Consider the following 26,139-nt stretch of genomic DNA (forward strand, 5'->3'; position numbering starts at 1 on the left):
TCGGTTATTGAAGATATTCAACGCTGAGCTTGACTGATCTTTGCTGGACAGGAGAGTCAATGTTTATTGGGAACAGACAGGAGACTGATGGTCAGACAAACTAGGATGAGTTATGAGCATTCTGAATGGTGCAGTTAAAAGGCCAATTGCTGCCCCTACCCCATGCGCTGAACCCTCAATTCATCCCTCGAGGCTTATACAGAGATGTACTACTGCCCCTACCCCATGTGTTGTTCCCTCAATCCACCCTTCGATGCTGTTACAAGGTAGGGGACCACCCTTTCAGTCAGGCAGGATCGTTACAATGAGACGGGAGAAGACCATTCTGCCCCTCGAAGAGGTTGCACAGGAATAGAGAATAAAGTAATTCAGCGCGTTGAGTACATTGCACAGCCCAGGAGGAGACCATTCAACCCACCTTAGGTGCTACACAGGAACGGGGAAGCTGTCGCTAACAGGACATAGAGAGTATAGATAAATGTTTATTTTCAGGTTGCAAAGCTCTAACTAGTGTAGTGCTCTAGAGATCACTGTGGGATCATCAATGACAAATAATCTGTATCAAAGATCTGGAGGAAGGGAACTGAATGGCATGAAGCTCAATTAGCGCATCGCCAAGATGATCGCTCAAGTTGTCGTCAAGTGGAAGTATTGAGTCTGCAATGTGGTACAGATAGGGAAGGTTAGTGAGCAAACCTTCAGCAGAAAGAACATAAGGTGAGTTGTCTACAGTGGCAGGAAGGATAAAACAATGGTGAACAATTGAAATGAAGAGAGGTTGCAGAACTCTGTGATACAGGCCCTATCCATGTTCCTGGGAAATGAATCATATGAAGTCAGTCTGCAGATGCAGCAAGTGATTTGGAAGGTAAGTGGAATGATGCTGTTTCTGGCAAAGGTTATCACGTTTAATGAGGAATGTTTTACTGCATCTGAACGGGGCATTGCTGAGACCACATCGGATACACTGTGTGCAGTTTTGATCGCCTAAACTTAAAAATAATAATTCTTTCAGAATATTTTCATAGATGTTTTCCTTCACACATTCCTGGAAGGAAGGCCTTTTGTTATGGGTGATTATAAGTTTTGATCTGAGATGAGAAATCTTCTTGAAACATACTTGACTTTCTGAAAGGTGTTTCAGCTGGATGCATGTTTGCTCTTGTTAAGGAGTTTAAAGCTAGAGAACAATTTTAAGAATTGATATCAAAACATATTTTCTAGACATCGACCGATATTTACAAATTACACAGGCGCATATAAACATGTCATCAGATGATAAATCAAGGACTTTTTTTTCTAATGAAAGGCACTGTGTACAACAACAGCGATGATGCACCTTCAAATCATCCATTATCATCCGATCCAGAGAATGCTCCAGGAAAGCACACATGGTGTTCAGTTGACATTATTGTATGGTTCAACACAGAGAGGGAGAAACATGTTCCCTGCCTGAGAAGCAGCAGCTGATTGATCTCTCTCTCTTACTTTGTCCACCGGATAGCAAAATGTGAGACCATAAAATCCCTGATTTATCTTCACCACTTGTGAAGGATTCCTAGTGAGGACTCATTGGAATCTCTCCACTCCTGGAAGCAAAGAGAGTTCAGCCAAATCCAACTGTTCAACTAATAAATCCCATTACCAACAGCTTGTGTGAGCAGAATAATTTCAAAGGCAGAAGAACATTTGGGACACTCTATCGTTTACCATTTGTTGTGAGTTCAACTTCCTGTATCTCACGTTTTTCTCAAACATGATCCAGTCTGAGTCCTATACAATTGGTCATAACACTAAACTGGCTAAATTTAACATTTATTGCAGCCAGTGGAGGAGTGGGACTGGAAAAGGACACAGTGACCCTCCAACATTTGTCAGAACACGAATGAGAAATTCTTATTGGACTGTTCAAGTGGGAATTCCCTTTACCAAACGTTTGTGGTGCCTGGATGTTTGCATTTGTTCAAAGTTGTGCTGTATTCAAACATTTGACAGACAAGTGCATGTAGGAAAATTGTATGCAGACAGAAAAGTGCTGATGAAACCACAATCAGAGCAGCTAAGATCTTAGTGCCTTGTGGAGCAGTGACAATGTGTCTAATCACCCACTCCTGCTCCTCAGTCCTATGTTCCTATGTTCAATTCAGCCCCTCAAACCTCCTGCACTGGTGCTGACGGGGGCATCTTGCTCCAAATACCTGAGACACAGTAACACAGGATCTCATTCATTCCTTCCAGGCTGTTACACATAATCTGGTGTGAGATGGAAAATGTTACTTCAAAACCCAGGCTGGGTTCGAAAGACAACTCTGGTCTCTTTATAGAGTGTCTCCTCTCTGCAACTTGTGCTTCATTTGTTGGTCATGATATAGACCCAGATTCACTGTGAATTCAGCCCCCAAACCTCACTAAGTGATGACTCATAAAGTACTTTGCTCTCTCTGTATGGAACGTTCAATAACAGAATGTGCAGGAAAATTACAACCATTAACTTTGTAATTACAGAATATGAGAAAATAAGGAACAGGATCAGGTCGTTCGGATAATCAAGCCATTGTATACGATCATGACCGATCTACTGTCCGTATTAGCTCATCTTTAATGTCCAATTCTTCACACCCTCTCAGCTCTCTGGAAGATGAAAAATCCATCTACGACCTTTTTAAATACTTTCAGTGATGTAGCTCCCCTAGCTCTCGAGACAAGATAATTCCTGACATTCACTACCCTCTGTGAGAGAAAAAACACTCCCTACACAGACACTGTCACCTATTGATATGAACAAGAGGGGAACACAGGGGCTCAGCAAAGAGTGAATAGCCTTGACATCAAGGCAGTATTTGACTGAGAATGTCATCGGAAGCGCCATCTTAATTGAGCTTAATAGGAATCAGGTGTCCCCTCCCCACTGGCTGGGGTCTTTCAGAGTACAAAGGAAGATACCTGGGTTGGGGGCCAAACAATCTTCTCGGTCCCGGGACATCTCTTGAGGAGATCCTCAGGGTAGTTTCATCAGCACAAACATCTTCAGCTGCTTCATCAATGTCTTTCCCCATCATAAGACCGGAGGTGCGGATGGTCACTGCGGGTTACACAATGTTCAGAACATTTTGTCTCCCATCAGCTCCTGATGGATCCTGTGTCCGTGTTCAGTAAGACTCGGACAGCATTCAGGCTTGTGCTGTTAAAGTGTTGGTAACATTCATGTAACAGTGCTATCAGACACAGTTAAAAGAGGAGCTCATTCAACATCTCAAGCTGGTTACATACAGAAATGTGGAAGCCATTCAGCCCAACGAAACTACTGAACAAAAAGAGGGATAGCCCATTCATTACTCCTGCTTGTTCCACAGGAAGAGAAGACGTCTGGTCAGTACATTGAGCTGTTAAACAGGATCAGATAGAGCCCAATCAGACCCTTGATCCTGTTCCATGGGACTTGGAGGAGGCCATTCAGCCCCATGAGATGGTAATACATGAATAGGAGGGTGTCACTGATGCTCCAACACAACAAACCAATGGAGCAGAGACTGCACTCATGGATGGCTGTACGAGGTTCCTCGTGGGTTCATTTCTGATGGAACGTCTGCTACTTTAAAGTGGTTTGCTGGCAGTGAGAATGGAAGCCAGATGTTTTGTATCAAGTCTCAAAGCGGCGTCTTCCATCTCTGAGTAGACAGACCCATGTTCTCCATGGAGGTCAGAAGATGATGGGAATAGTTAACTGTTTTAGAATGAAGGTATTATGGCTGCTGTCAGGATTTTGGATAACGTGATGTTCAGTGTAGGATCACACACCAAATGCACTATATTCAAAGGCTGACCCTCTCTCTCTCTCTCTCTCTCTCTCTCTCTCTCTCTCTCTCTATCGATATAGGGAGTGGGGTGGGGTGAGGGGAACGTCCTCAGAGGCTCTTGTAACTCGAGTAAAAATAAGCCATGGATTTTATCGCCGTATCAATGTCTGTTTAGAACATAATGAGAGACTGGCCATTCCCCTTAAGTTTCAATGCAATCATCTTTTATTCTCTCACAGCTCTAAAGATTAATCTTCATTCACCCCTCATTGTACCACCATCCCCGGGATTAGTCTGGTGAAAAATCTTTGCACTCTCTCTGTGGTAGGGCGATTATTTGTTATAAAGGAAATAAAATCTGTCCAAAATTTCCCAAGACTGTCTCACCAACACTCTCAGGTTTGATCACAATAATTCCTTTTCCTCACTGAGACATATCCGTTTCTTTCCTATGGCGTAAAAAACCTTTCCTTCTCGTTACACTGTGACTGACGTGGAATTTAAAAGCTCCTTACATCTATATATGAGCATCAACAAAGCCAGCACCAGAGATGCTCCGGGAGATGAACATCACACTCAGGGAAAGACTAAGAAAGAATGCACTTGACATAAGGAATGGTCACCCATCTGGATGGAAATGAGCTGTAGGAATATGGGAAACAGGCAGAGGAAGGGAGCTATCTTTCCTTTTGTTCTTCCCTCATAGGTCAGGCCAGCATGTTATGCCTATCGTGAACTGAGTGGTTGGTTCAGCCACTCCACAGGACAGTAAAAAGTAATACACATTGCTGTGGGTTTGCAGTCACAGAGAGACCTGATCAGGGAAGGATGACCCATTGCCTTCACTAAAAGACATGAGGCAAGCAGATGGACGTTTTATACTTAACGATGATGGTTTCACTTCAATGCCACCAATTTCCTTCCTATTAATAGATTATTATTCTGTGGCTCTAGATCATGAGTTAATGACTTTATCTTGCCGTAAGACAGTTTCTGTGCAGAGAACAAGTTAAACATTTCAAGCGCAATTATTTTGTGATTGACATGTGGTTAGAAGGGGCTTGAAACAGATGATTCCGGATTTAACAGAGGCTCAAATGATGTTTTACTCAGACGGTATCCTGTGGCTGAGGAGGAGTCGGGGTATCATGATGTTGGTATTGGACAGAATTAGCCAATGGGGAGGATATGGAGATATAGATCAGTGCAGGGCGAGAAGGATTATGGAGTGTTAGAGTTTCTCCTAGCATATTGGTGAGTCATTTGAAAGTAGTAATTTGCTCATTATAATTTCTAAGGATTGGAATTTTTCATTGGAGCTGAAAACGATGGCTTCTACCTTTCCTAATTTATATAACATGAACAACAATTCAGTTTAATCTGCTTTAATAGATAGTTAGAATGACTTACCAGGAACACCAACTATAGCGAGGATGGGATAGTAACCAGCTTGAATAACAATAAGTACATCATAGATCCCCAATACTAATGATATCCAAGGTTGGGAATGCCAGTAAAGACTACTGGATAAACTCCTGTCCATGTTGGATCATTCCAGTCTAATGTTCTCAGATTCTGATATCTCCTCCCTGTCTCTCTGGAGCTGCTGATCTATGTACTGTCGACGATGCTCCCACTCACACTATTGGATAACACATTGAACTGAATCCCTAATTAATAAAAGAGGCAATCTCTCCAGTGACACATTTAGGATCCACGGAGACTGACATTAATCACAGTCACTGAACAAATAGCTGCAGCCAACGCCTTCCATTCAATACTATTTTATTAAAATTCAAAATAATGATTAACATTTACACAGTCTGGATTGGATATTTGAGGGTGACTGAGGGAACGAATATTGAGTCTGGTAGATTAATTGTGTGTAACCATTCAGTCTGCATTGGATATGGAAATAATGCCAGAGGTTTATCGGAACAATAACATGCTTCTATGCTTATAAATGGAAAATTGACCCTGTAACTACTGCTGAGGCATGACAATATCAGTAAGAAATTGAGAGAACTTTTATAGGCTATGATCTGGAGAGAATATATACCTAAGACAGCATGGGGTTATATCAGATATGTGGGGTAACAGAGAATTGTACCGAAGAGATAATGGAAGCTACAGATGTTCGAGAATTAAGTGTAGATAAAGCATGATATGGAGAAGGCACAGTCGGTCAGACAGCATCCGAGGAGCAAGAGAGTCAATGTTTCAGGCAGGGCCCTTCTTCAGAACTGCGAAGGAGTGAACGGGCTGACAAATAAATGGGTGGTGAGGGTGAGGTTGGGGGAAAGGTTGGTGATAGGTGAGCGAAGCTAAGAGGTGATAGTGATAGGTCAGTGGGGAGTTGGAACGGATCGGTGGGAAGGAAGATGGACAGGTAGGTTCTCACGAGAGGGCGGATCTGAGTCGGAGGGTTGGATCTGGGATCTGGGTCGTCGAGGGGAGATTTGCAAATTAGTGAGTTCAATGCTCATGTCGTGTGAGTGTCGGCTCCCGAAGATGAGGTGTACCTGGTGACATCCCGGTATATCTCTACTGAACCCTCTTCATCTTAATAAACTCCTTCCAATAACAGAACTGCACACAGGACCGCAGAAGAGGCTTCATCAATGGCCTGCACTATCTCAGCATGACGTCTCAACTTCTAACCACAAAAGTCTGATCAAAGAAGCAACCTTAAACACCTTGTCTATAAGTGCCACAAACTTCTGTGAATTCAATCTGCATCTGTGGATCCCTCTTTTCGACAACACCACCAACGCACCACTATTAATTGTACAAGCCCCCCCTCCCCCGCTTTTTATTTTACCAAAATGCAATACCTCACATTTATCCAAGTTAAACTCGAACTGCCACACATTAGCCCAGTGAATGATATCACTGCCCCCTTACCCTCCTGCGTCAGGTTTAAAAGACCCTCCCCTCTCCAGAAGGCCGACAAACACAGACCTTGAGTTTCCCAAAGACCAAGAGCTTGATTTGCTTTGTGCAAGCAGAAGGAGGAGAGGGTAAGAAGAGGCTAAAAAGTAAACCGATGCCTTGTATCATTTAATAATTTCAGGAATGTGAGAGGTTGGAAATAGTGGCTCGTGCTTTTTGGCCAGAAATTGTGCTCTTTCCTCATCTCTGGTGTTCAGTATTGATATCTATTCGAGATCCCTCACAGTGCAGAGTGTTTCTGCAAGATTTCTTGCCCTAATATTGCAGATTACAGATAATAGCGATGTAAGCTGGAAATCATATCCAAGCAATTAAAGAAGTCCATTGTTCATCTCGATGGCAGAGCACATGCACTCATCATCCTATAGTTTAGGCTAATATCTTTTATTAGTTTAATAATGAGAAGTGTTGTTGTGTTTTTCAGTAATGTTAATCAGAATTTAATAAATCCATATAAAGCTGAAAACTGGCACTTAAAATATGACTCAAATTCTGGGCATGGTTTAAGCCTTGTGTCGTGGGTCACACACCTGCCTCTGGGTCAGAGCTCTGGATTCGATTCCCATCCATGAACTTGTGGTAGTGTCACTATCTCTGGAACAGATGATCTCGATTCTCTTGGGGTGATTCAGAGTATGTTCAAAGAAAGTTGATGAACAAACACACAGGAGAATCATGTTGCAGCTTTAGGGGCTATTGTTAATTGGTGGTAGTGCCCCGACATCTGAGCCTAAAGGTTCACATCCCACAGAGATGTTTCATTATATGTCTGAGCACGTGAATTAAAATGATTTTTGAAATGTGACTTGATGGTTTCCATGCAACGACTGCACAAAACACTACATAGGATAAACAGGGAGACAGCTAATGATCCGTATCCATGAATACCAACTCGCCACGAAACGACACGACCAGCTATCCTCAGTAGCCACACACGCAGATGACAAGCAATATGAGTTCGACTGGGACCACACTACTCTTCTAGGACAAGCCAAACAGAGAACAGCCAGGCAATTCCTAGACGGATGGCACTTATCCATAGATTCTATCAACAAACAGACCAACTTGGACCCAATATACCGGCCACTGAAGCGGACAACTTGACCCGACAACCAGAAGCGGCAGAGACTAACCGCTATAAATGCCGGAGGAAACATCACAGAAACGCTTTACAGGAGGCCCCAAGCACTGAGGATGTCACCTAGACGGGGAAGAAACGTCTGCAACACAAATTCCCAGCTCGGTGAACAGAACCACAACAAGTATACACAGAAGCACAGACAAACCAGCCTCCACCACCACGTAGTCTCCTGCCAGTAAACAATTGTACACAGAAACACACACACACAACCCTACACCACAAAGTTGTTTCTTGCTATTGATCAGATATACACAGAAACACACACATAATCCCCCTCTACTACTCTGTTTCCTGCCATTAAACAGAAATACACAGCAGTGGATACACACAACCCTCGAACAACACGCTGTCTCCTGCAATTCAAAAGATATATAAATAAAACACACATGCACACAACCATCCATCGCCACCCTGTTGCCTGTCATTAAACAGGGATACACAGAAACCCTTACACAAACCTGCACCAATACCAGTCTCCTGTTATTAAACAGTTATAGACAGAAACACACGCACACAATCTTCCACCACCACCCTGTCTCCTGCCATTAAACAAATATTTGCAGATACACGCACACCCAACCGTCCATCAGCACGCTGTCTCCTTCAATTAAATAGATATACATGGAAACACATACACACAACCCTCCACCAAACCAGGTTTCCTGCCATTAATCAGATATACACTGAAACACACAACACAACCCTCCACCACCACGTTGTCTCCCGCTATTAAGCAGATATACACAGAAACACACACACGCGCTCACACAACCCTCCACTAACACCCTGCCTACGGCCAATAAAGAGATATATGCAGAAACACACACAAAACTCTAAACCACCTTTCTGTCTCCTGCCATGAAACAACTATAGCAGAAACACACACAAAAAACACTCCATGACCACCTTATCTCCTTCAATTAAACAGATATACACAGAAACACACACACACACACACACACACACACACACACAATCATCCACGACCACACTGCCTCCTGCCATTAAACAGATATAAACAGAAACACACACACACATTCACACACACAATGGTCCACCATCACACACCCTCTGGCAATTAAACAGGTATAAACAGAAACACACAAACATCTCGCCACCATCCCCCTGTCTCCTTCCAGTAAACAGACATACACAGAAACACACACACTCAAGCCTTCACCACCATATTGTTTTCTGCCATTAAACAGATATACACAGGAACGCATACACAACCCTCCACGACCACCCTGTCTCTTCCAATTAAACAGATACATACAGAAATACACACACAAAATTCCACCACCACCATGTCTCCTGTCATTAAACAGATATATGCAGAAACACACAAATACCCAAACCTCCATCAGCACGCTTTCTCCTTCAATTAAATAGATATACACAGAAACACACACACACACGCAAGTCTCCACCAAAACCATGTTTCCTGCCATTAATCAGATACACCACAAGGCATGAATGCAGATTTATCCAGCTTTCTCATTTCCCCTTCCTCCACCTTATCTCATTCCCAACCCTCGGACTCAGCACGACCTTCTTGACTGCAATCTTCTTCCCGACCTCTCCGGCCTATCACCCTCACCTAAACCTCCTTCCACCTATCGCATTCCCCACGACCCTCCCCGAAGTCTCTTCTCCCTACCTTTTATCTCAGCCTGCTTGGCAAACACCCCTAATTCCTGAAGAAGGGCTTATGCCCGAAACGTCGATTCTCCTGCTTCGCAGCTGCTGCCTGACCTGCTACGCTTTTCCAGCAACACATTTTTCAGCTATACATTGAAATACAGAACACAACCCTCCACCACCACGTTGTCTTCTGCTATTGAACAGATATACACAGAAACATACACACGCGCGCGCACACACACACAAACCTCCACTAACACCCTGCCTACGGTCAATAAACAAATATACTGGGAAACACACACAAAAACTCTGAACCACCTTCCTGTCTCCTGCCATGAAACAAATGTAACAGAAACACACACACAAAACACTCCATGACCACCTTATCTCCTTCAATTAAACAGATTTACACAGAAACACCCACAAACACAACCCTCCACCAACGCCCTGCCTCCCAGAAACACATACACACCAATCTGCACCAATACCTGTATCCTGTTATTAAACTGATTTTGACAGAAACACAAGCACACAACCTTCCACCACCACCCTGTCTCCTGCCATAAATCAAATATGCAGAAACACACACACACGCACAACCCTTCACTAACACCCTGCCACCTGTCAATAAAGAGATAAATACAGAAACACACACAAAACTAAACACCTCCGTCTCCTTCCATTACACAGATACACACACACACACGTCCACCATCACACACTCTCCGTTGATTAAGCAGGTATAAATAGAAACACACACCCATTTCGACACCATCACCCTGTCTCCTGCCATTAAACAGACACACACAGAAACGCACACACAACTCTCCACCACCATATTGTTTTCTGCCATTAAACAGATATACACAGGAACGCACACACACGCACGCACAACCCTTGACACCAGATTTGATATTTGTCATTAAGCAGATATACACAGAAACACACACACAATCCTCCACGACCACCCTGTTTCTTGCAATTAAACAGATACATAGAGAAACACACACAAAAACTCCAGCACCACCCTGTCTCCGGCCATTAAACAATTATACACAGAAACACACACTCACCATTCTCCACCACCACGATGTCTCCTGCTTTAAACAGAATTTACAGAAACATACAGACAACCCACCACCACCACCCTGTCTCCTGTCATTAAACAGATATACACAGGAACACAAACACACACAACCATCCATCACCACCCTGTCTTCTATGATGAAACAGATATACACAGAAACACGCACACACCACGCTGCAGCACCACCCTGACCACGTCATTAAACAGATATGCGCTGAAACACACACACACACCCAACCGTCCATCACGAACCTATCTCCTGCAATTAAACAGATATACACAGAAGCACGCACATATTCCCTCCACCACCACCCTGTCTCCTGCCATTAAACAAATATATGCAGAAACACACACTCAGCCCTCCACCATCACGCTGTCACCTTCCATTAAACAGATATACACAGAAACATACACACACAAAACCCTCCACCACACCCTGTTTCCTGCCATTAATCAGATATACACTGAAACACACAGCACAACCCTCCACCATCACGTTGTCTCCCGCTATTAAGCAGATATACACAGAAACACACGCACACGCGCACACACAACCCTCCACTAACACCCTGCCTACGGCCAATAAAGAGATATATGCAGAAACACACACAAAACTCTAAACCACCTTTCTGTCTCCTGCCATGAAACAACTATAGCAGAAACACACACAAAAACCACTCCATGACCACCTTATCTCCTTCAATTAAACAGATATACACAGAAACACACACACACACACAATCATCCACGACCACACTGCCTCCTGCCATTAAATAGATATAAACAGAAACACACACACACATTCACACACACAATGGTCCACCATCACACACCCTCTGGCAATTAAACAGGTATAAACAGAAACACACAAACATCTCGTCACCATCCCCCTGTCTCCTGCCAGTAAACAGACATACACAGAAACACACACACACAAGCCTTCACCACCATATTGTTTTCTGCCATTAAACAGATATACACAGAAACACACACACAAACCTCCACTACCTTCCTGTCTCCTGAAATTCAATAAATATATACAGAAACACACACACTCAACCCTCCACTACCACCCTGTCACCCGCCATTAAACTGATGTATGCAGAAGCACACACACACACAACCCTCCACCACCACCTTCTTTCATACCATTAAGTAGATATACACACAAACACGTACACTACACTCCACCAACACCTTTGTCCTGCCACTAAACAGATTTACACAGAAACACACACACATACAGAACCCTCCACCACCACCCTGTTTGCTGCCATTAATCAGATATACATATAAACACACGCACAACCCTCCACCATCACACACTCTCCGGCGATTAAACAGATATAAACAGAAACACAAACACATCTCAACACCATCACCCTGTCTCCTGCCTTTAAACAGACATGCACAGAAACACACACACACACAACCCTCCACCACAACCCTATCTCCTGCCATTAAACAGATATACATAGAAATACACAAACACACAACTGTTAACCACCACATTGTTTTCTGCCATTAAACAGCTATACACAGAAACACACGCACAGACACAAAACCCCCGAACAACAGCTTGTTGCCTGCCATTAAGCAGATATACACAGACACACACGCACAACCTTCAAACGCCACCATGTCTCCTGCCATGAAACAGATATAATCAGAAACAAACACAGACCATCCTCCACCACCATCCTGTCTCCTGCAATTAAACAGATATACACAGAAACATACACACACACCACCCAAGACCACCACCCTATCTCCTGCCAGTAAACAGATATACACAGAAACACACATACAACCTTCCACGAACACCCTGCCTACTGACCTTAAACAGATATTCACAGAAACACACATACATGCACAACCCTCCACCACCACCCTTTCTCCTGCTAGTAAGCACATAGACACAGAAACACAGGCACTCTACCCTCCAACAACACCCTGTCTCCTGCCATTGAATAGATAGACGCAGAAACACACACACAACCCTCCATGACCACCCTATCTCCTGCCCTTAAACAGGTATATACACAGAAACACACACACACCACCATGTCTCCTGCCATTAAGCACATATTCACAGAAACTCAAACACAACCCTCCACCACCAACATGCCACCTGCCAGTAAACAGTTTTTCACAGAAACATACACACAGCACCCTCCACCACCACTCTGTCTAGCCCTTAAATAGATATAAACAGAAACACACACGCACACAACCCACCACAACCGAGCTGCCTCCTGACATTAAACAGATAGACACAAAAGCCAACTCACAGCCCTCCACCACCACTGTCTCCTGCCATTAAACAGATATACACACAAACACACACGCACATCCCTCGACCACCACACTGTTTCCTGCCGTTAATCAGATATACACAGAAACACACACACAACCCTCCACGACCACCCTGTCTCCTACCCAAAAACAGATATACACAGAAACACACGCATAACCCTCCACCAACGCCCTGTTTCCTGCAATTAATCGAATATACACGGAAACACACATGCACACAACCCTCCATGTCCACCAGTCTGTTTCCTGTCATTAAGCAGATACATACAGAAAAACACATGCAACCCTGCACCACCATCCTATCACCTACCATTAAACAGACATACACAGAAAATAAAACACACACACAGGCACCACCCGCCCCCATCACCACCACGCTGTCTCCTGTCATTAAACAGATATACACAGAAACAAACACTCATACACGCACACATGCACACAGCCCTCAACCATCGCCCTGTCTCCTACCAGTAGGCACACAGACACGGAATCACAGACACTCTACCCTCCACCACCGCCCTGTCTCCTACCAGTACGCACAAAGACACAGAAACACAAACAATCTACCCTCCACCATCATCCTGTCTCCTGCCATGAAATAGATATATGCAGAAACTCACATACACACACACACACACACAAGCACACACAACACTCCATGAACACCCTGCCTCCTGCCATTGGACAACAGACAAAAACACACACACACACCAAACTGTCTCGTGCCATCAACCACATATACACAGAAACATTCACACACACACTCACTCACTCAAAACTCCTTGACCACCCTGACTCCTGTCATCAAACAGTTATACACGGAACTACACACACACAACCTTCCACGAAATTTACAGCTGGGGGAACTGCAGTTACGATGCAATTAGGCAAGATTTAGGAAGCATAGGATGGGGAAGGAACCTGCAGGGGATGGGCATATTAGGAATGTGGAGCTTATTCAAGGAAAAGCTCCTGAATGTCCTAAATAAGTATGCACCTGTCAGCAGGGAGGACGCTGGAGAGCGCGGGAGCCGTGGTTTATGAAGGAAGTGGAATCTCTGGTCAAGAGGAAGAGGGAGGCTTATGTTAGGATGAGATGTGAAGGCTCGGTTAGGGCGCTTGAAACTTATAAGATAGGCAGGAAAGACCGAATGCGAGAGCTCAGAAGAGCCAGGAGAAGACATGAGAAGTTGTTGGCGGATAAGTTCAGGGTAAACCCTAAGGCTTTCTATAGGCATTTAAGGAATAAAAGAATGACAAGAGTAAGGTTAGGGCCAATCAAGGATATTAATGAGAAGTTGTGTCAGGAGTCAAAGGACATAGGGGAAGCACTAAATGAATATCTTTCACCGGTATTCACTCTAGAAAACGACAATGTTGTCGAGAAGAATACTGAGATCCTGGCAACTAGACTAGGTGGGATTGAGGTTCACAAGGAAGAGGTATTAGAAATCCTGCAGAGTGTGAAAATAAATAAGTCCCGTGGGCCGGATGGGATTTATCCTAGGATCCTCTGCGAAGCCAGGGAGGAGATTGCCGAGCCTTTGGCATTGATATTTAAATCGTTATTGTCTACAGAAATAGTGCTAGAAGACTGGAGGATAGCAAATGTAGTTCCCCGTTCATGAATGGGAGTAGAGACAATCCTGGTAATTGTAGACCAGTGAGGAGAAAGTGAGGACTGCAGATGCTGGAGATCAGAGCTAAACATGTGTTGCTGGAAAAGCACAGCAGGTCAGGCAGCATCCGAGGAACAGGAGAATCGACGTTTCGGGCATAAGTCCTTCTTCAGGATTCCTTAAGAAGGACTTATGCCCGCAACGTCGATTCTACTGTTGATTGGATGCTGCCTGACCTGCTGTGATTTTCCAGCAACATATTTTCAGCAATTGTAGACCAGTGAACCTTACTTCAGTTGTTTGTAAAGTGTTGGAAATGGTTAGAAGAGATAAGATTTATAACCATCTGGAAAAGAATATTTTGATTATGGATAGTCAGCACGGTTTTGTGAAGGTTAGGTCGTGCCTCACAAACCGTATTGAGTTCTTTGAGAAGTTGACCAAACAGGTAGTTGAGAGTAAACCGGTTGATGTGGTGTATATGGATTTCAGCAACGCGTTTGATAAGATTCTATAAATAGGCTACTGTACAAAATGCGGAGGAATGGGATTGTGGGAGTTATAGTAGTTTGGATCAGTAATTGGCTTGCTGAAAGAAGACAGAGGGTGGTATTTGATGGGAAATGTTCATCCTGGAGTCCAGTTACTAGTGGTGTGCTGCAAGGATCGGTCTTGCGTCCACTGTTGTTCGTCATTTTTATAAACGACCTGGATGAGGGCGTAGAAGGGTGGTTTCGTAAATTTGCCGACGATACTAAGGTCGGTGGAGTTGTGGATAGTGACGAAAGATATTGTAGTTTACAGAGAGACGTAGCTAAGCTGCAGAGCTGGGCTGAGTGGTGGCAAATGAAGTTTAATGCGGACAAGTGTGAGGTGATTCACTTTGGTCAGAGTAACCGGAACGCAAAGTACTGGGCTAATGGTAAGATGCTTTGTAGTGTAGATGAGCAGAGAGATCTCGGTGTCCAGGTACAAGATCTTTGAAAGTTGCCACCCAGGTTGACTGTGTTGTTAAGAAGGCATACAATGTTTTAGCTTTTATTAATAGGGATCGAGTTCCGGAACCATGAGGTTATGCTTCAGCTGTACAAAACTCTGGTGCGGCCGCACTTGTAGTATTGTGTACAGTTCTGGTCACCGCATTATCAGAAGGATGTGGGAGCTTTGGAAAGGGTGCAGAGGAGATTTACTAGGATGTTTCCTGATATGGAGGAAAGGTCTTACGACGAAAGTCTGAGGGCCTTGAGGCTGTTTTCGTTGGAGAGAAGAAGGTTGAGAGGTGACTTAAGAGAGACATATAAGACAATCAGAGGGTTAGAGAGAGTGGATCGGGAGAGCCTTTTTACAAGTATGTTGACGGCGACCACGAGGGGGCATAGCTTTAAATTGAGTGGTGACAGATATAGGACAGATGTCAGAGGTGGTTTCTTTACTCGGAGAGTAATAAGGATATGGAATGCTTTGCCTGCAACGGTAGTAGATTCCACAACTTTAAGTTCATTTAAGTCGTCATTGGACAAGTATATGGACATACATGGAATAATATAGGTTAGATGGGCATCAGATTGGTATGACAGGGTGACGCAACATCGAGGACCGAAGGGCCTGTACTGTGCTGTAATGATATATGTTCTATGAACACCATGCCTACTGACCTTAACCAGATATACGCTCAAGTATACACAACCCTCCATTACCACCGTGTCCACTGCCAGTAAGCACATAGACACAGAAATACAGACACTATAACCTCCACCACCACCCTGTCTCCTGCCATTAAGCAGATATATACACAAACACACTTCCCTCGACCACCACCCTCTTTCCTGCCGTTAATCAGATATACACAGAAACACACATGCACAACTCTCTACTACCACACTGTCTCCAGCCCTTAAAACAGATACATACAGAAACACGCCCACAAATCTCTACCACTACCCCGTCTACTGCCCTTAAACAGATATACACCGAAACACACATACATGCAGAACGCTCCACCGCCACCCGGTTTCCTGCAATTAATCAGATATACATAGAAACAGATACACACACAACCCTCCATCAACACCAGTCTGCCTCCTGTCATTGAGCAGATAAATACAGAAAAACATACACATCCCTTCACCACCACCCCAACAGACAGACTCAGAAAAAAAACAGACAGACAATGACACACACACACCAAACTGTCTCGTGCTATTAAGCACATATGCACAGAAACACACACGCACACTCACTCAAACCTCCTTCACCACCCTGTCTCCTGTCATCAAACACTTATACACGGAAGCACACACACACAACCTTCCACGAACACCCTGCCTACTGCCCTCAAACAAATATACACAAAAACGCACATACATGCACAACCCTCCACCACCACCCTGTCTCCTGCCATTAAATAGATATACGCAGAAACACACACACATGCACAATATTCCATGAACAACGTGCCTCCTGACATTAAGCAGATATATGCAGGAACACACAGACAACCCTCCATGACCACCCTGTCTCCTGCCATTGAACAGATATACACAGAAACACACACACACAGCCCTCCACAAACACCCTGTTCTCCTGCCATTGAGCAGGTATACACAGAAATACACATGCACAACCCTCTACAACACCCTGTCTCCAGCCCTTTAATAGATATACACAGTTTCACACACACCCCTCCACGATAACCCTACATCCTACCATTAAACAGAGATACACAGAAACACACACACACACACACACAAAACCCTCCACCACCACCCTATTCTCCTTCCATTGAGCAGATATGCACAGAAATACACACACAACCTTCGACCACCACCAGTCAGTCTCCTGTCATTAAACAGATATGTGCAGAAACACACACAACCCTTCACCAGCACCCGATCACCGATCATTAATCAGACATACGCAGACAACCCTCCATCAACACTATGTTTCCAGTCATTAAACCGGTATATACAGAATTGGCTGGCTGACAGAAACCAGAGAGTGGCTGTAGATGGAATGTATTCTACCTGGATGACAGAGTTAAGTGGAATCTCGCAGGGCTCTGTACTTGGGCCTCTGCTCTTTGTAGTATTTATAAATGACTTGGATGAGGAGGTTGAGGGGTGGGTTTGTAAATTTGCAGATGACACAAAGTTTGGAGGTGTCGTTGATAGTATAGAGGGCTATGCAGGCTGCAGCGCGACATAGAATGCAGAGCTGGGCTGAGAAATGGCAGATTGAATTCAACTTGGATAAATGCGAAGTGATGCATTTTGAATGGTGGAACTCGAATGCGGAATATAGGATTAAAGACAGGATTCTTGGCAGTGTGGAGCAACAGAGGGATCTTGGTGTGCAAGTACATATATTCCTCAAAGTTGCCACGCAAGTGGATAGGGTTGTTAAGAAAGCATATGATGTTTTGGCCTTCATTAACAGGGAGATAGAGTTTAAGAGCCGTGAGGTTTTGCTACAGCTCTACAAGTCACTGGAGATGCAATACTTGGAATATTGTGTCCAGTTCTGGTCGTCCTACATAGGAAAGATACAGAGGCTTGGGAGAGGGTGCAAAGAAGGTTACCAGGATGCTGCTTGGACTGGAGGGCTTGCTTTATGTAGAATGGTTGAATAGGCTCGGATGTTTCTCTGGAGAGAAGGAGGAAGAGAGGAGACCAGATGGAGGTGAGCAAAATAATGGGAGGAACAGATAGAGTCAATAGTCAGAGAATTTTCCCCACGGCAGGAATGACTGGTAATAGAACTCATAGTTTGAAAATATTTGGAGGAAGGTATAAAGGAGATGTCAGAGGTAGTTTTTTTTTACACAGAGAGGTGTGAATGCACGGTATGCTTTATCACTGGTAGTGGTGGAAGCAGAGTCAATTGGGACATTTAAGCGACTGCTGGACATGCACATGCATAGCAGTGAATTGAGGGGTAGGTAGGTTGTTACTATATTTTACATTAGGATTAAATCTCGGCACAAAATCGTGGGTCAAAGGGCCTGTTCTGCACTATACGTTCTATGTTCTATATTTTCTGACAAGTGTGAGTCGACCTCTGAAAAACTGATGCCAACTGCAAAAGATGTTTAAAACTTCATTGAGTTGCAAAGTTGTCAGCACTATAAGTATGGCTTGGTCATGATTTTTTTTCCATGGTGGGTTGAAGCTTACCCCACTTCCAACGCTACTGCTAAAATTGTTGCAAATATTTTACTCAAGGTGATTATTACCTGCTTTGGCATTTGCTTTTGTCTTCATTCAGACAATGCCCCCCATTTTATTGGAGATATTAATGAGGAATTATGCTCTCATTTTGAGATCCACCACCAACTGCATTGTGCTTATTGCCCACAGGCTGCAGGGCTCGTGGAGCATGGTGACTAGAGTCTGAAAACTAAACTTGTCAAATGGACTTCTGAGATAGGTCTTTCCTGGGTTAGGGTGGTGACTCTGGTATTTTCCAGAGGAACTCCTGTGGGGAAAACTCGCCTGTCCCCAGCCGCAATCATCCGAGGTCGAGCTGTTCTCTCGCCTTGGAATGATGCCTCCTCCCCTATTCCTTTCAAACACATGACTGAGCATATGTCCTCCTGTGTTCTTTCTTTGACCAAAGTTTTGGGAGATCTTTACTCCAAGGTCTGTGCTGCTCCCCTCGCTCAACAATATCCCAACTGTTGAATATCCCAACTCTTTATTCTCATCATGATTTGGACAAGCTGCACCCTCCAATCTCAACGGCAAGGGCACTTCCATGTCCTCATCACCAGCCTGACTGCTGTTAAGGTCGCCAGGCATTCCGCCTGGGTTCACTGTCATCATTCTAAGGTCATTAGATGAGCCCCTTCCGGGGTGGGGTGGATTCTGGTGGTGGTGATGATGGAGGTGGAGACAATGGGGACCTGGAAGACGAAACGGAATCAGTTGGGAACAAACCAGACTACTATGATATAGCTGCATGCTTCGAATCTTAATTCTTCTTCTGTTTTACATACCCTAATTTTTAATGCAAAACGGCCATTATAATGAAGATCGAACTTATGTGGACTCTTTGTCGCCAGCATTAGTGCTGAAGAAGGGGCTGTTTACACGTGTGATCCTGAGCAACCAGAAACTGTTTACCGTTTAAGCTGAAAAGATGTCCTTATGTGCCCGGGAAACTGATTCCTTTGATGCATGGAATGTTACCAAGAATGATTGCCGTAATGGACAACTGCACCACGAAGATCGGACAGTTCCTTTCCAGAACAAGTCTCAATGGTCTTTACCCTGTCGAGGTGTTTTGTGCCAGTTTGATTTCAGTTGTCCTTTCGATATTCTTCGTAAGCATTGCCTCTACTCAAAGAGGCCTAAATCAGCACCTCGCAAAAGAGAAAGGGGAATATGTCGCCCATCACTAACAATTTGCTTTTGCAAAGTCATCATAAAATATTCAGCCAGCATGAAGTGGTCTATTACGCCCTCACATCAGCAAAGGGCTCCTTGATCCCTATCCTCCTCCTGAATCTCAACAACGAAGTAAGGAATATCTGTTCGGCATTTATTGGATATAATCTTTCCTTTGATTATTACTTATCCCCACCTGCTAGCCTGTGGAATTCCTATAATAAGTCCTGGGAAGCCTATCCAATTTGTTACAACTGTACAGGATAGGGATGCACTTAATGAATGTGACTATGTTTATTCCATGGGCCTTGGTCCAATGTTCCAACTGCCACTGCTTCCCTGAGGCGCCTCGCATCCCATGCATATGCCTACTGGAGGAATGTGTCTCTGTTATTGTGGATATTCAGACTCTTTGTGGTGTTTAATGACACACACCTTACTATGAGACCCCTAATGGTACCTCCATCTTCTCAGTTGTGGGAGAGAAGGAACCAGTCAGGGACAATCATCATATCTCTTTCTGAAAGACCAACCACTTTTTATTGAACAGCTTTCACCCTAAGAGCCCGGTGCGACCATATTTTGCAGCTACGGACTACCCATACTTTCAGGGTAGTCGCAAAGACAGGCCTGCCTCATATTGTGAAGCCCCCTCCATTATCTAAACTAAACCTGGATATTATTTTTGTCAGACAAGACAAAGTTACTGTCTTCATTGTTCTTAATAAAATAGGTAATCCATGTGCTGTAGCTGTAGCGGCAGTTTTCATAACTACCTGGGAATGGGACTGGGGTTTCCCTACTAAACGTTCAGTTTCACCTGTATTCTGCGTGCATTTGAGGGGTGGTATGGCTTTGGGTAACAATAAAGACCAGTTTCTGGCTTACACATTTCTCAGTACCTTTTCCTGAGGAGAATCTGTGGAATTATTAGCCATGAAAATTGAAACTATCTTATTTGTGGTCCAACCCGCTTGGGCAAGGAGATCGCTTGGACTTAGCAGGAGGTAAGGACATGCTCTTAGAATTACGTCTATCTCCTCAGCAAAACCGGTATGCCCTCGACTACCTACACTGCAAAGAGGGTCGGGCTCTTCTATAGTAAAGGGCAAGTGTATGATGGGGATTACTGACCTCATAGAGAACATTACCAAGCAGGTGGGTAACATCTGCACCTTCGACAATCAAATGATAGAAACCACTGCATGGCGAGATGATGTGGGCTGCTCTATCCACGAGTGTCCCCCGAGAGCAATATGAAGTGGGATGGTATAGCCCAGAGTGTGCCCTTGACAATGACATGGTGTGGGCTGTTGTAACCCGGAGTGTCCCCCTGACAGTGACACAGTTTGAGCTGATGTAGCCCAGAGTGTCCCCCTGACAGTGACGTGGTGTGGGCTGGTGTAAGCCGGAGTGTCACTGTGTCACTGACTTAAATGGAGTGTCATTGAATCATAGAGTGATCGAGCATGGAAACTGGCCCTTTGGCCCAAACTGGTCCGTGCTGACCATGCTGCCCACTCAACTAATTCCAATTGCCCACATTTGAACCATATCGCTCTCAACCCTTCCCATCTATGTAGCAATTCATTTTTCCATGTTGCTATTGTACCTGCCTCAACCACTTTTTCTGACAGCCCATTCCATTTCAAAAACATTCTCTGCATAATGAAGTTGCCCCTCAGGTCATTCGTAAATCTTTCCCCTCTTAAAACTATGCCCTGTAATTTTCAGTCCATAATCTCTGTGAAAATGACTCGACGCATTCATCCTATCTATGGCCCGCATGATATTAAGCATCTCCATTAAAAAAAACCCCTCATTCTCCTACATTCCAAGGGATGATATCCGAACCTGGTCCACCCCTCCTTATAATGCGGGCCTATTAGTCCTGACAACATCCTTGTCAAACTTCTTTGCACTCTTTTCAGGTTAATAGGATGACCAAAACTGTACGCAATATTCCATGTGTGACCTCACCAACGACTGACAGAATGGTAGCATATTGTCCCAACTCCTATATTCAATGCTTTGAACGATGAAGGCCAGCATGGTAAATGCCTTCTTTACCGCCCTGTCTACCCGTGATGCCTCTTCCAGTGAAATATGGACTTGTGGTCCTAGGCCCCTCTGTTCCAGAACACTCCTTAGAACCTAACCATTTACTGTATTAGCCCTATCTTTGTTTTACTTTCCAAAGTGTAACACCTCCGACTTATCTGTATTTAATTGCAGTTGCCAATCCTCAGACCACTTCCCCATCAGATTAAAATCCCTCTATGATTTCTGATAACGTTCATTGCTATCAACAATACCTCCTAATTTTGTATCATCCGTAAATGTAGTAACCTTCTTGGGAGTTATTGGAGTATGTTGTACAGTTTTGGGCCCCTTATCTCAGAACAGATGTACTGGCCTTGGAACGTGTTCAGGGGGGTTTCACGAGAATGGTCCCAGGAATGAAAAGCTTGACATTTGAGGAAACTTTGAGGACTCTGGATCTGTACTCAATGCATGTTAGAAGGATAAGGGGAGATCTAATTGAAATATGCCGAATACTGAATAGTCTGGACAGAATAGATGTTTCCATTGGTAGAACAGACTTGGACCCGAGGGCACAGTCTTAGAGTAAAAGGAATAGCTTTTAGAACGGAGATAAAGAGAAACTTCTTCAGCCAGAGAGTGGTGGAACCATAGAATTTAATGCCACAGAAGGCTGTGGAAGCCAGGTTAATGAATATATATAAGACTGAGATGGACAGGTTCTTGATTGTCAAGGGGATCAATGGTTAGGGCGAGAAAGCAGAAGAATGTGGTTAAGAAACTTACCAGCCATGATTGAATAGTGGAGCAGACTCGATGGGCTGAATATTTCAATTTCTGTTCCTATGTCTTATGGCCCTCATCATGCCTTGTATATTCACATTCAGAACATCTATGTAAAAAAGAAATAACAAAGGTCTCAGCACCGACACCTGTGGCACACCATTAGTTATAGAACTCCGGTCTGAGAAACAATCTTTAACCATCACCCTCTGCTTCCTACCATCGAGCCAATTTTGAATCCAATTAGCTAGCTCTCTCTGGTGCCCATGTCACCTAAACTCACTGACTAACCTGCCTTATGGGACCTTGTCAATCGTCTTACTAAAGTCCGTATACAGATCATCCATTGTCCTACCCTTATCTATTCTCGCGGTTATCTCTTTGAAACAATTTAAAAGATTTGTTAGACATGATTTCCTGCACAAAAATCCATGCTGACTATTTCTAATCAGACCTTGAATTTCCAAATGATGGTTCATCCTGTCTCTCATTATCGTCTCCAACAACTTGCCTAACACTGATGTTACGCACACTAACTAAGAGCTCCCTGGCTTGTCTTTGCTACCTTTCTTAAACAATAGAACCACTCCAGTGGCAAACGATGAAGCAAAAATCTGTGCAAGAGCCACTGCAATTTTTTCCCTAGCCTCCCATAACATCCGAGGATGGACATGTTCTTGCCCAGGGGATTTATTCACCTTATTGTGCTTTAAGGTAGCAAATGCCTCCACTTTGATAATATGCATGCAGACCAAAACATTCCCACTTGCTTTCCTTATTTCCTTAGTAAGCATCATTTGCTCCTGATTAAACATGGAGAAGAAATATTAATTTACAATTCCCCACACCTCCTGGTGATTCCACACAAGGACAGCCATGCTCATCAGTAAGGGGACCTATTCTATCCTGAGTCACGCTTCTACTCTTAATATGGCTAGAGCATCTCTTGGGATTATCTTTCACCTTTTCTCAGAGATCCATGTCATGTCCTTTTTTGGGGGGATTCTGATTCCCCTCTTAAGGGTGCTCCTACACTTTGTGTAGTCATCTAAGGATTGACTTAAGCCCGATATCTTAAACCCAATGTATGCCTTCTTTAATGTCCTTATCAGATCCTCAATATCCCTCGCCATCCAAGGATCAGATTCCCCCTCAACCACCGTCTATCTAAAATAATCCCAATTTGTTCAATCTCTCTTCATGGCTGGCACTCTGTATACCAGACAACATCCTGGTGAACCTCCTCTGCACCCTCTCCAAAGCATCCGCATCGTTTTGCTCGTGTTGTGACCAGACTGTATGCAGTATTCCAAATGAGGCTAAACTAAAGTCTTATACAACTGTAACATGACCTGCAAAATCTTATATTCAGTACCCGGTCCAATGAAGGAAGCCATGCCGTACACTTTATTGAACACTCTACTGATCTGCATTGCCACCTTCAGGGAACAATAGACCTGAACACCTAGATGTCTCTGCACATCGATTTTCCCCAATACTTTTCTATTTATTGTATAGTTCGCTCTTGAATTGGATCGTACAAAATGCATCGCCTCACATTTGTCCAAATTGAACTCCATCTGTCATTTCTCTGTCCATCTCCCCAATCTATCTATATTCTGCTGTATTCTCGGACAGTTCCCTTCACTGTCTGCTACTCCACCAATCTTAGTGTCACCTGAAAACTTGCTAATGAAACAAGCTACACCTTCCTCCAAATCATTTATGTATACCACAAAAAAAAGTCCCAGCAAGGGCCCCTGTGGGACACCACTGTCACAGATCTCCATTTTGAGAAGCTCCCTTCCATCATTACTTTGTGTCTCCTGTTGCCCAACCAGTTCTCTATCCATCTAGCTAGAACACCCATGCAACTTCACCTTTTTCATCAGCTGACCATGGGGAAATTTATCGAATACCTTACCAAAGTCCATCTATATGATATCTATATCCCTTTCCTCATTAATCAACATTGTCACCTCTTCAAATAATTCTATTAAGTTTGTAAGCCATTACCATACCTGCAGAAACCCATGCTACCTAGCACTGAGAAGTCATTGCATTCTAACTATGTATATATCCTATCCCTCAGTATCTTCTCCAGTAGCTTCCCTACCACTGACGTCAGGCTCACAGGTCTGTAATTTCCTGGATTATTCCTTAAACAAGGAGACACCATTAGCAATCGTCCATTCCCCAGGTACCTCCCCGTGTTCAAGGACGCTGCAACAATATCTGTTAAAGCCTCAGCTATTTCCTTTCTCGCTTCCCTCAGTAACCTTGGATAGATCCCATCCAGACCTGGGGACTTATCCTTCTTGATGTCTTTTGGAAATCACACCACTTCGTCCCTCCTTACGCAGACTTGACCAAGAGTTATCAAAGATCTTTTCCTAACCTCAACATCCACCAAGCCCCTTTCCTTGGTGTACAAAGTGAAAAATCACACAACACCAGGTTATAGTCCAACAGGTTTAATTGGAAGCACTAGCTTTCGGAGCGACACTCCTTCATCAGGTGATTGTGGAGGGCTCGATCGTAACACAGAATTTATAGCAAAAATTTGCAGTGTGATGTAACTGAAATTATACATTGAAGAATTGATTGTCTGTTAAGCCTTTCATCTGTTAGAATACAGTGACAGTTTCACTTCTTTCATGTGTAAATCCCAAAACGATTATTTTTAAAGTTGTATTCTCGGGTTAGCTGTTAACAATAGTGATAGCTAGACAATATGCTGAAGGTGTTAGCCCCCTGTACTCTCTGTCTATGACCTGATGTTTAGATTGATTCCAATCTAAAAAGTGAAATAACAGAGTTTTAATAAATTCATGCAGTTTTTGAGCTCAGAGTTCGACATGAATCTATGTGGTTTTTGAGCAAAGTGCAATGTAACTCTGAAAGTACCAAAAAAATTCACCACGCACAATATATATGTGTGCATGTGGGTCTTTGTCTGTCTGTCTGTGTGTCTGTCTGGGGTGGAGGTTGTGAGTGTGAGAAAGTGTGTGTGTGTGTGTGCGTGTAGTGAGTGCAGAGTGTCTTAAGTCTGTGAGGGGGTGCATATGTGGGAGTCTGTGTGTCTATAAGGGTGTGTGTGGGTGTCTGTGTGCGCGTCTGTGTGTATCTGTGTCCGTGTGCATGTGAGTGTGTGTGTGTGTAGGAATATCTGTGTATGTGAGTGTAGTGCAATGGTGATCATCTGTAATGTGACATGAACCCAAGGTTCCGGTTGAGGCCCTCCCTATGGGTACCGAACTTAGCTATCAGCCTTTGCTCAGCCACCTTCCTCTACTGCCTGTCCCGAAGTCCACCTTGGAGGATGGTCACCCGAAGGTCCGAGGCTGAATGTCCTGGATTTGGGCCAACCGCG

General features: G+C 43.9%; 1 protein-coding gene across 1 annotated transcript in view; it reads right to left on the bottom strand.

Annotated features, from left to right (window-relative positions):
• The window catches only part of LOC148146288 (putative G protein-coupled receptor 139), a 70,331-nt gene extending 64,991 nt beyond the window's left edge, over positions 1–5,340 (bottom strand). Inside the window, exon 1 of the mRNA XM_087998664.1 lies at positions 5,208–5,340. Within this exon, the coding sequence (XP_087854790.1) occupies positions 5,208–5,340 (133 nt within the window). The remainder of the gene's footprint in view (positions 1–5,207) is intronic.
• Positions 5,341–26,139: the final 20,799 nt, after the last annotated feature.

Source organism: Chiloscyllium plagiosum, unplaced genomic scaffold (genome assembly GCF_037043375.1).
Source record: "Chiloscyllium plagiosum isolate Xiang-an unplaced genomic scaffold, Cpla_swu_hap1 HiC_scaffold_21, whole genome shotgun sequence".
In the NCBI taxonomy this organism is placed as follows: domain Eukaryota; kingdom Metazoa; phylum Chordata; class Chondrichthyes; order Orectolobiformes; family Hemiscylliidae; genus Chiloscyllium; species Chiloscyllium plagiosum.